A 12,780-nucleotide genomic window follows, 5' to 3' on the forward strand; every position below is an offset into this window, starting at 1 on the left:
TGAACCCATAAACAAATGCTGTAAATATTGAGGATTTGACATAAAAATCTGACAACATGCCCCAATCTGGCATTAATGGAGAATACACTTGTCAAGGCAATTCAAGCTTTCCATTCAGATCTGCCTTCATCATATAGTGACTCTTTCTATCACTGAGAGAACAGGAATGACTGTCTCTGATGCATTTTGGAGAGGGAACAAAAAGTTATATAGGCTATACAGCCAACTATGAAATTATGGCACCCCTCAAAAAAAAAAAAAAAAAAAAAAAAAAAAAATACACAAAAAAGAGAGTTATAAAATAAACCCTACATAGCCTATATTATTTCAAATCTTCCTCACTTCCATGTCTTTGCTCGCTGTTATGCTTGGGTTCCCATCAGACTGCTCATCTTCTTCTTCTTGCGAGGACTTCAGAAGACACAATCATCTGGATCAACATCCACATTCCCAAATTTCTATATATCCTAATTATTGTTAATATGTAATTCATTTTTCCAGGAGCTCATTGCTTCTACCTTCAGTTAAACTGCTAACAGTGATTGTAAATTAATTGCCTAAATTATTACATTATTTGTTAACTGCATTCTCTAAATTGTAATGTTGACATGCATTCTCTGTAAAGCTGCTTTGAAATGATATGTATCATGAAAAGCGCTATACAAATAAATGTGAATGAATTGAATTGAATTATTTAATGCTGGCCTATAATGCCTCTTTCACAAGATGTAATATAAGTCTCTGGTGTCTCCAGAATGTGTCTGTGAAGTTTCAGCTCAAAATCCCCCACAGATCATTTATTATAGCTTGTCAAATTCGTCCCTATTTGGGTGTGAGCAAAAACACGCCATTTTTGTGTGTGTCCCTTTAAATGCAAATGAGCTGCTGCTCGCGCCCCCTTTCCAGAAGAGGGCGGAGCTTTAACAGCTCAACAACAACAAAGCTGGAGAATCTCACGCAGCCAAATTATGTTTACATAAAGCGTTATGACTGAATGAATTTCTTTTTTTTTAATAATTATTATTAAATTCTGAATAAAAAAAATTGGCAACAAAATGCTTCCTTGTGTCTCTTTCTAACACAATGTTCAGGTTTGACTGGAATCAACTAATCAACAAACTAACACTTCAAATCACTATTTCTAACAAAAAAATATCTAAAATTTGACAAAAAGTATACTTATATATATATATATTCAAATCTTCCACCTAATAAAAATATGTAATTAAGTCTAAAAACAACTAGGCAATTCACAAGCTGCTTTATAGAGAGCTATACAGGCCACTAGTGGTTACACCATGATATTACATGCTTTCTTTCTATATTCTCAACAGATGGCGCTAATCTGCCTTCAAAAAATTGGATTTTAAAGGACTGGTTAAAGTCCTTTACCCTGAAATACTGCAGAAATTGGAAAAATATACATATTTTCTATGGGGAAAATGGATATTAATTACTGCATAAATATTAATTATTACCACAAAACCCTCTCAAAATGCAAGAAGAAAAAATATTATTAAACAAAAATGAATTAGAATGATTTTACTGAAAAAATAAGGTTACGTTACAGGTGTCCGGTCACTTTTGACCGTGAGGACGATGAGTGTGATTCACAAATAAGGAGCACCAGAGGTTCAATTATTATGTGATCTTCTTCAATGCTTTCAGAATCTTTACTTTTTTTAAATGATTTTGTTTCTGTATTTTTAAAATGAACATATTTTAATAACAGTATGTTTATTGAACAAAAATGAATTCTTTTATTTATCAAAATAAAAACAGAAAATAGTACAAACTTTGCTAAAGTGTCTGTTTTAAACAAGTATTAAATTAGACATTATTAAAAAAACATTATTTTAGCTGAAGTGTTTGTATCATTACTGTGTGTCTTCTGCCTCATGCTGGTTTTGCTCCGTGTGTCTGTGGGGTAAAAGACCCTCTCACCACCTCATACAGATTTTAAACATAATAAACCACTTTTAATCTTAATAAACATCTAGCAGCTCCACACAATGTTGTAAGAACTAAATTAAGCAGTAAGTAGATGACGTGAAACGAACTTACTACCTGTAATGATTGTTAGATGTGATCTGATAGGAACTATTTTACACCAAAGAAAGACTCTGTGATTTATAAACAAAGGATGAGATCAGCGAATCACATGATTATGACATCATCACATAACACATTCAGAGGTACTGCATCATTCACACATCAGAAATGGTGACAATCAAAAGCTTAATGCTGCAATGCATGCTGGGTGCCAGCATACAAAACTCCCAGCATGCACTGCGGCATGAAGCTTTTGATTGTCATTGTTGAGATTCATGCGCTGATTCTCAATGTCTGTCTGAATGATGCTGTAGTTCAAAACTTTTAAAACTAGAGATCATCAGATTCTGTTCTGAAGCTCAGTCTTTGTCAGATTTCAGTGAATCACAGAAACTTTGACTTTTTGTTTTTTAAAATTAGATACATAAATGCTGTTAATCAAGAGTTTCTAAGTGTTCATCATTTACATGTATTTTAGTGAACACATGATCATTCAAACTGAAACAAACAATTATTCATTTACAAATACACTGAAACTCTAATTAAATAAACGTTGTTTATTGATTTGTTGATGTGAAATATGAGAGAGTGAGTGTTGCTGTAGTGCTGGGCTGCGTTCAGCCCTGACAAAACGTTGCAAAGCGTTTTTTAAACGGAAACGGTGGTGCGTTGAACACCCCGGCCCGTTCTGATGACGCAAAAGTTGCAACTATGGCAGCTGAGAAGGACATTCTTTGTGTTCTTTTTGAAGAATTTTCAGAGCCTGATGAAGATGGTATTTATAGGTGTTTAATACTGCAACATACGCTCGATGTTACAGTCACTGCCCTTGCCGTTCAGAATAAAAGAGAACATCCCAATCCAGTGAAAGGATTTGTGGAAACTTCTAATTATTGTGATACAACACTTGCCTTGCATTTCAGGATGAAAAGACAAACATTTCAGGTGAAGGATAATCCACTTCTTACCTTTAAGACTGTGTTATGATCTATATTATTTTTATTGTTTGTATTAATTAGGCTTATCATTAATGCTGATCACTGTTGTTTTGCTTTGATATTGTAATATTTACCATTATATAATCAGAGGAGTATAGAAAAGTTTATTAAAGTGTCACTTCTCAATACAACAGCAAAATATAGAAGTATAGTATTTTTATATTACATTAATACTCATTGTGTGAGCTGTCTCTTTAATCCCGCGTGGTTTATATACATCTTGCCGCTGATTGGGCTGACATTTCTGACACCCACCAAATAAGAAAAAATGCATCTCAAACCCGTTGCACACCGTTTCCAGGAAACATGTCGTTCAACCCGGATAACGTAGCAAAACGTTGCGCACCGGTTTGAGCTTGAACGTGCCCCAGATATCAGTCATGTGATCATCACGGCCCAATCACAGCCATCATACTGATGTTCATATGGAAGTAAATTAATGCCGAATGTTTTTGAAATAAAAAGCTTGTTGAATTGCTCTAACTGAAAACAAATATGCACTACATTAGCTGTACTTGCATTTAGATGCACTGTATTTTTAAGGCTTGCATTTTTATGGGATGAAATTCAACATGGTCGTATATTTAAGCTGTGAATATTTCAATTAAAAATATTTCACACACATTTTCATTATTAAAAATTCAATAATTCATATTCACATTTCAAATTTCACTTCCAAGATATTTATTCTGTTTAAAAATACAACCTATAAAATTCAACTAGCAATTTTCAGTCCATTTTATTTCGCTTTACAAATTCGCTTCCACAAATTCAGTGGTTCAAATTCGGCAGAAAATTCAACATTTCACATCCGGGAACTGCAGGAAGAGCAGTAGAGTGCCGATGCATCATCTCTATCTGCTGTTAGTCTGCTTCACCAGCAGGTGCCGCTAGCGGCTGTTTAGGAAGACCAAAGCAACGCTAGTAAATCATCATTCATTCATAAAAACGGATTTACAGAATTAGAGCAAGCATAAGTGAATATGTGATGATTATCAGGGCCAGTATAAATGCAGAAAAGCTGATAAAGACACAAAAGCTGCATTTATGTTTAATTCAGTGTATTTACGCTTACTTTCCCAGTGTAGCTACAGCTTTCTCTCCAGTGAACAAGATAACGTTATTGCCCGATGCTGGTGTACAGATCAAACGTTAAATCTGAGATAGACATATATTTCTCTCTGTTGTTTAGTTTCCTTAACTTTATATCGCGGCGCTGTGTTGAAATACTTCCCTCATCCGTCATAGGATTACCCTGCCATCAGGACAAAAACTCTTAACACAGCTTAATGGACTCGTACAGTGATATAAAAGACCAAACTCGCACCTCATTTGTGATGTAGGTTAGACTATATAGGCTCCAAGAAAGCAGATACTGGCATAAAGTTGATTTGACGCTGAACGTTTGATTATGATACTCGCAAATTTAGGGACCGTCTCTAAAGTTACGACATTTGGTATTCACGTTTCTACCTTCTACCAAACTCTTGTAGACACACATGCACATATACATATTCAAACACACCTCACTCAAAGTACATGCATATATATATACTATTTATTTATTTATTTTTTTTACACGTTCATCACACTATTATTTTTTACTTTGTTCATTTTTTATTTTACCTGATCATAGATTATCCTGCTTATACAAATTTTAAATAAAATTTAGAAATAAAATTAACTAAGTAGAACTAATTGTGTGATGAATGTGTAAAAAAAAGAAAAAGTATATGTGCATGTACTTTGAGTTGAGTGTGTTTGAATATGTGTGTGTGTGTGTGTGTGTGTGTGTGTGAGAGAGAGAGAGAGAGAGAGAGAGAGAGAGAGAGAGAAGGGTGCATCACTCTTTGACCTGGCACCTATAGATGAACACTTCACAGGTAGTTTTGGTGACTAAATCATTCTCATCATATGCTATTGAGCTTTAAGTTTTGTATAATCCAATACAGTAGTGAAATACATAGCAATCTTTACATATTACTTGACACTTTATTTGGAACCACTTTACAGTAAGGTTCATAAAGTATTAACTAATGTGAACTATCCATGAGCAACACATTTGTTGTTGTATTTGTTAATCTTTGTTAACGTTAATAAAAATACAGCAGTTCATTGTTCATGTTACTTCACTGTGCATTAACTAAAGTTGACAAATACAACTCTTGGTTTTAGTAATGTATTATTAAATGCTGGAATTAACAAAGATTAGTAAGTGCTGTAGAAGTGCAGTTCATTGTTCGTTCATATCAACTATTTAATATAAAGTGTTACCTTTTATTATAATAAACATCAAAAATCTAAAAGGTTTGCATTATACCTGACAGCTAGATGAACAATTTACAGTTGGTTTTGTGACTAAGTCATTCTCTTTAAATACAATTGAAGGTAGAAACGTGAATACAGAATGTCGTAACTTTAGAGACGGTCCCTAAATTTGCGAGTATCATAATCAAACGTTCAGCGTCAAATCAACTTTATGCCAGTATCTGCTTTCTTGGAGCCTATATAGTCTAACCTACATCACAAATGAGGTGCGAGTTTGGTCTTTTATATCACTGTACGAGTCCATTAAGCTGTGTTAAGAGTTTATATGTCCTGATGGCAGGGCAATCCTATGACGGATGAGGGAAGCCCTAGTATTACAACACAGCGCCGCGATATAAAGTTAAGGAAACTAAACAACAGAGAGAAATATATGTCTATCTCAGATTTAACGTTTGATCTGTACACCAGCATCGGGCAATAACGTTATCTTGTTCACTGTACAGAAAGCTGTAGCTACGCTGGGAAAGTAAGCGTAAATACACTGAATTAAACATAAATGCAGTTTTTGTGTCTTTATCAGCTTTTCTGCATTTATACTGGCCCTGATAATCATCACATATTCACTTATGCTTGCTCTAATTCTGTAAATCCGTTTTTATGAATGAATGATGACTTACTAGCCGTTGCTCGTCTTTGTAAACAGCCGCTAGCGGCACCTGCTGGTGAAGCAGACTAACAGCAGATAGAGATGATGCATCGGCACTCTACTGCTCTTCCTGCAGTTCCCGGATGTGAAATGTTGAATTTTCTGCCGAATTTGAACCACTGAATTTGTGGGAGCGAATTTGTAAAGCGAAATAAAATGGACTGAAAATTGCTAGTCGAATTTTATAGGTTGTATTTTTAAACAGAATGAATATTTTGGAAGTGAAATTTGAAAGGTGAATATGAATTATTGAATTTTTAATAATGAAAATGTGTGTGAAATATTTTTAATTGAATATACGATTGTGTTGAATTTCATCCCATAAACATGCAAGCCTTAAAAATACAGTGCATCTAAATGCAAGCACAGCTAATGTAATGCATATTTTTTTCAAATAGTGCAATTCAACAAGCTTTTTATTTCAAAAACATTTGGCATTATCTTACTTCCATATGTTCAGATCAACAGCACTCTTACTCATGTGATCTGGATTAAATATTGGAAACATGATGAAAGCAGGAAGATCCAGACCTACAGGAGTAACGATTACTGAATACTGACCGGTAAGATCCTGAGGGAGGGAAAACAATAGAAGAGTGGAAATAGTGTGTGAGTGAAGGTGTGTGTGAATGTGTGTAGATGTGTGTTAGTTACAGGATCAGAGAATGACACCGTTCCTCTGTCATAGTCCAGATTCACTCTCACACGATCAAGCTTCTGTTTGACACAAAAACCAGAACCTGGATTCCATCTGTACGACACACTCCAGACATCAGTGTTGAAGAAACCCAATCCCTTCCTCTGGTTTGATGCTGTAGTTACTCCAAGAGTCCAGAATTGACTCTCTTTAACCTCCACATCCCAGCAGTGTGTTCCTGAGTTAAAACCCTCTGAACCCAGAACACAGATACACCGGTCAAATCTCTCTGGATTATCAGGAAGAGGTTGTTTGTTCTCGCTGAATCTCACACTGGTCAGATCATCAGACAGGACGAGACGTGGATTCGCAGTGTTTGGATCCAGAATCACAGGAGCTGATGAGACACAATCAACAGATGCTTTTATTGTTCATATAATGATCAAAGAGTGACCCAACACAGATTATTATGAATTATGACACTGTTGATCAAACACATGTTCCTCTGATCACTGTCAGTGCTGTTATTAGTTTCACACTCATTTGATCATCAACTACAAACATTAAATGTGTGATTCAGACATTTGTGTCCATCAATTAAAATCACAATAAATCAATGAGATCTGTTGAGATTTCTGCTGTAGATGAAAAACTGTAAGTGTGTGTCTGATCTTCAGCAGCATCTGATCATCTTCATGTTATAGTCTGTTGAGTTTCACTAACTGATTATGTTGGATTGAGAAAATATTGGTGGAGCGTGTCAATTTTCTTTCTTTCTTTCTTTCTTTCTTTCTTTCTTTCTTTCTTTCTTTCTTTCTTTCTTTCTTTCTGCAGTCAGACTCACCGTTTTGGACGTTGTCCTGCATCTTCTTCCAGACTCTGAACGGCAGGTTGCCCAAGTAACGCGGCACATATATCAAAGCTCCAGAAGTCATCTGTGGATCCGGCCTGGAGCTCTGGACTCTGGAAGAACATTCAGGAGTCAAAACTGCAGTGGCTTTGGATCAGAACCAGAGAGACCAGAGACAGGAGCAGATTACTCACCTTTCCTTTGAAACTGGAAACTCCTGCAGAACAAACACACCATTTATCATCAAGAACGTCTCGGTTACAAAGGTAACCCTCGTTCCCTGAAGGAGGGAACAGAGACGTACGTCGGACAGACCGATGAATAGGAATCTCGCTAGAGAGGCCAATCTACTTCGAGTGTAACTACAACGAGCCAATGCACATTGGCATGCATCCTTCAGGGAACGAGGGTTACCTTTGTAACCGAGACGTTCCCATTCAGTCGGTCACGTTCGACGTACGTCAGACAGACCGACGAATAGGAATCCCTACCAAAGTGCCACAATAGCTGCCCTCTTCCAGCGCTCTGTTGTAAGCCACCTGAACCCCCTTGCCTGCGGATGGTGGGAGAGGGCTAACACACAGAGAGGATCGATCACTGTTGTTCCTAAACCCATTCAGTGAGATTATTGGATAACGCTGGGAAAGTGTAACCTTTCGTTAGAAATGGAATGCTGCGGAAGCCAAATCCTTCCCCGAAGGAGTTATGTGGAGAAGTACATATGGACTAACCTTGTAGGTTGTACAACATATGGAAGAACTGGGGTGACTCCAACTCGATGAGAGATGACGTTCTCCCAGAGGGAAAGACACGGGCTTCGTTTAGGAGCAACGGTGGAAAAAAACATATGGGATCCCCGTAGGATCACACATATGGAACCCAGCCTAAATCCGGTTCTCAAGAATGCAACAGAGTATAGGCCTGGCGCCAGACGCTCCGCCACGTTGGCTGCCGAAGGGTAACCGGAGGACTCAACAGGGTCTGCCCGTAGGGACTCTCTGGAGCAAAGAGAGCGCATGTAGCGCAGCAAGCCGACACTAAGCTGGGGCCTCTCCGTGCCTCTGACCTGAGGCGAGAACACGGGAGGAGACCAGCTTGACACAAAGGCTATAGTATCTAGCGAACGTGTTAGGTGTCGCCCAGCCCGCAGCTCTACAAATGTCTGTTAGCGAAGCGCCACGAGCCAGCGCCCAGGAGGATGCTACACCTCTCGTGAAGTGAGCATGCAACCTGAGCGGGCAGCGCACGCCCTGAGCTTGGTAAGCCAGGGCGATGGCATCCACTATCCAGTGGGCCATCCTCTGCTTGGAGACAGCCTTTCCCTTCTGCTGGCCTCCGTAACAGACAAAGAGCTGGTCTGAGGTCCTGAAGCTTTGACTGGACAGAGCAAAGCCAGGGCTGGGTCTGCCTCCTCCGAGGACAGCGCTTGCAGGCTCACTACCTGGTCCCTGAAGGGAGTGGTAGGAACCTTGGGCACATAGCCAGGCCGAGGTCTCAGTACCACGTGGCCGTCACCCAGCCCGAACTCTAGGCACGATTCGTCGACCGAAAATGACTGCAGGTCCCCTACCCTCTTGATGGAGGCCAATGCAACCAGCAGCAAAGTCTTTAGAGACAGAATCTTTAAGTCTGCTGATTGCAAGGGCTCAAAGGGAGCAATCTGAAGTGCTTGAAGCACCAGAGCAAGGTCCCAAGAGGGTATGGAGGGAGGTCGAGGAGGATTTAACCGTCTCGCCCCCCTAAGGAACCTGATGACCAGGTTGTGCTGACCAACAGTTTTGCCATCTATGTGGTCGTGCTAAGCGGAGATAGCAGCAATGTGGACTTTGAGGGTGGAGGGGGACAGCCTACGCTCCAACCTTTGCTGCAAGAAGGACAGCACGACTCTGATCGAGCATCTTCAGGGGTCTTCTTGGTGAGAAGAACACCACTCGACGAACAGGTTACACCTCGAGGCGTAAGCACGTCTTGTAGATGGTGCATGTGCCGAAGTGATGGTGTTAATTACCCTGGGGGGGTAAGTCACCTAGAACCTCTGCGTCCTGTCCAGGGACCAGACATGGAGTTTCCAGAGGTCTGGACGCAGATGACAAAGAGTGCCCCAGAGGGGACTCAAGCTTCCCTTTTGGAGAAAGAAGTGTTACGACCGGCATGTCGATGTAATCATGTTCTCATATGAAAACATGAATCACCCACGAGCATCGCTTCAGCACGCACCCAGACAAGTGAAACAATGTTCGTGGCGGTCAGTGAGGACAGGAAACGACCGCAACCAGAAGCACACAGGTAGAATGTCTTCTTTTAAAAGACGCAGACTTGTGTAAGCTCTTTCAGGGACTACTCTTTTAGGTGCCGAAGCACGCAGGGGAATGACCGCTGCAGCACAGACAGGGGATAGTGCAGCCTGTCGTGTGCACTCTCTCCTTGTAGCCGCCCTCTTACCAGCTGTGAGAACAGCTCTTAAGCGCTCAAAAGCGCACCGTTCACCAGTCTTGAGAACGGCTTTTTACAACTGAGGCTTTGCTCTCTCAAAAAGGCAAAACAAAAGAAAGAGACAATAAAGAAGAGAGATCGGTCCCGCTGCAGTGCTGTCCACCTGCACCAACACAAAGAGCAGATTTTCCAAAAAAGCTGACTCGTTGAAGACAAACACTCACTCGTAGACACCACTGTTTGTTACAGACGGTTCGGCTCCGAAGCGAAAAGCTGAAGATGCAACACACCTGCTGCTCATTATATACCCGTGCTGCGAGGCGAGCAGCTGATGCATATGATTGCTTGCCAATGTGCATTGGCTCGTTGTAGTTACACTCGAAGAAGATTGGCCTCTCTAGCGAGATTCCTATTCGTCGGTCTGTCCGACGTACGTTGAACGTGACCGACTGAATGGGAACTCAATCAATGAACCAATGATCAACCGATAATCTGAAATCAGACCTTCAGAAAGCAGACGTCATTGGCTTTCATCATCTCCTCCATGTCTTTGATTGTGTGTGAAAGAGCTGAGATGTGTCTGTTCATCTCCTCCAGCTTCTTCTTCATCATCTGCTTCTTCTGCTCCTCTTCCTCCCTCAGTGCAGTGATTGTAGCTTCTTCTTCATCTCTGAGAAACTGATGAAGCTTCTCAAACTGCTGTTTAATCTGACGCTCTGTGAGCTCAGCTTGAGACTGAAATCAAATCACATTCACTTCAATCATCTCAATCGACACATCAACACTTCACATCATTCATATCAGAGATAAACTCGATACCGACATATAACGGATCCAGAAGCAGATTATTACAGAAATAATAAACTGGAATCCATTATATTAAATATATCAGATCATAACTGTATATAGTGATCCTACAGCTGTAATGAAAATGACTCTCGATTCTGTTTCCTTACCTTGATGTGTTGAACTGTTTTCTCAAACTCTCCTTTCATTTTTTCATTCTGTTGAAGTTTCTCTTGTAAGGACTTTAGTGCTGTATTGAGCTCCTCCTAGAATTGAACAAAAACACATAAAACACCAGATTACAGTGAAGAAAAGAAGAGAATACAGTGATATGATCATATAATGCTGTGAAAAAGTATTTCTTCTGTTTTTGTGAACATCTGATACTAAATTGATTCAGAAATTAAAACAAAGGCAGCCTGAGAAAACACAAAGTACAGTTTGTAAAAGACAATGTCATTTATTAAAGCAAAACAAAAAGGTTATCTAATATTATCTGTACCTGCGTGAAAATGTATAAATGTATTAGCAGAAGTTATTGCTGATAAAGGGGGGTCGATTCTCAATACCGTCAGGAAATGATTGAGGTGCCCTTGGGCCTTAAATAATTATAAAATGTTGCATTAAAATGGACCTACATTTGATCTTACGATCATTTCTCAGATGTGCGTACATGTGATTCATAGAATAAACGTACACACAGAAAACGAGCATTCGCCTCTCTTTCAGATGTGAAATCTATAAATCGCAAATGATCTTGTATAAGTGAGACGTATAAGTAATGTCATTTACATTTGAAAAACAAATCACCAGTCATTGTCCAAATCCTTTAATTAAGAATGGTGAGCTGCAAAATTATCTTAGATTTCCAAAAACCTGCAGTAATCTGACAAGAAAAAGTGTCTGTTCAGACCCTGATGTGGCTCTAAGCACTTTTCCATGTCACAGATGAATTTATAAATATGAGCGTTGGTGTGGATTTATGCGTATGCACATTCTAAGATCAAATCTGTACGTACGCACGCTTTATAAATGAGGCCCCTTGAGCAAGACATTAAACCCCCAATCACTCCCCGTGCGCCACAGTGAATTGGTTTGTAGTGTGTGTGTTCACTACTCACTGCTCTCCTACTCCCTACTTGGCCCTCATGTCACTTTCACTTACATGTGAAACAAGAGACATTTGTCTTACCTTATATGATGAAACCACTTCACTGATGGGTCTGAATGTGTGACTGATGTGTTTTTGTGAATTAATACACACTAAACACGCAGGCTGTTTGTCCTCCAGACAGAAGAGTTTGAGTTTCTCACTGTGTAAACTGCAGATCTCCTCAGACCTTCTCTCTGTCAGGAACGACTCACACAAATTTTTTAACACAAGATTAATTGGAGGATGTTCTTTTGAGGATCTTCTCCTGCAGACTGGACACTCCTGAGTTTTCTTGGTTCTCCAGAACTGTTGAAGACACTCTTTACAGACACTGTGACTACATGATAAAATAACAGGAGTCTTGAAGATTTCACAGCACACGGGACAAGAAAGCTCTTCAGCAGAAACATTTAGTGAAGCCATTTTCACTGTTTGAGCTCCAGCAATATAAACTTTACTTTCACTTTCTGAACAACGGTTTTAAAAATGAATCATCTTGAGAATCATAACGATCTGCTGTCTGTTCAGAAACAAATGTCTCAAAAATCCTTCTTGAAAGTGTTTCTCTTCATTCTCCACTGATCGCTGATTCTTTATTGCTTTTGTCAAGAGAGAAGAGAGTCAGTATGACAGAAAAGAGAAATAAGAAGTCAGTCTCTTCCTGGTAAGTGTTGGAAGAGGGTGGAGTTTATGATAAGGTTTTGTTCACAGAACAACATCAGGAAATCTTCAGGGTAAAGTTTTAAGTTACAAAACTTGCATTAAAACTTTAGTATAATGCTATAAACCTTGAATCAATCACTGAAGATCAATGAAACAAAGCAAATATTGACAATAAAAATACAATTTTATTTATTGCTCTTTATTTGTACATAGTTTATTTGTTCAAGCATCCAA

At 39.2% G+C, this 12,780-nt stretch overlaps 1 protein-coding gene across 2 annotated transcripts; it reads right to left on the reverse strand.

The window, feature by feature from the left end:
- Positions 1-6,427: 6,427 nt before the first annotated feature.
- On the reverse strand, positions 6,428-12,537 carry LOC137006825 (nuclear factor 7, ovary-like). 2 transcript variants are annotated; one of them, XM_067367913.1, is made up of 6 exons: positions 11,923-12,537; positions 10,901-10,996; positions 10,449-10,679; positions 7,706-7,728; positions 7,506-7,624; positions 6,428-7,058 (listed from the first exon to the last, which is right to left on the reverse strand). In XM_067367913.1, the coding sequence occupies exons 1-6, from the start codon at positions 12,304-12,306 to the stop codon at positions 6,571-6,573; spliced, it is 1,341 nt and encodes a 446-aa protein (XP_067224014.1). In that variant the 5' UTR covers positions 12,307-12,537; the 3' UTR covers positions 6,428-6,570. The 2 variants fall into 2 exon arrangements, with proteins under 2 accessions (XP_067224014.1, XP_067224013.1); XM_067367912.1 differs by having other exon boundaries at positions 7,706-7,791.
- Between the last annotated feature and the right edge of the window lie 243 nt (positions 12,538-12,780).

The sequence above is a fragment of the Chanodichthys erythropterus genome, chromosome 18 (genome assembly GCF_024489055.1).
Source record: "Chanodichthys erythropterus isolate Z2021 chromosome 18, ASM2448905v1, whole genome shotgun sequence".
Classification (NCBI taxonomy): Eukaryota; Metazoa; Chordata; class Actinopteri; order Cypriniformes; family Xenocyprididae; genus Chanodichthys; species Chanodichthys erythropterus.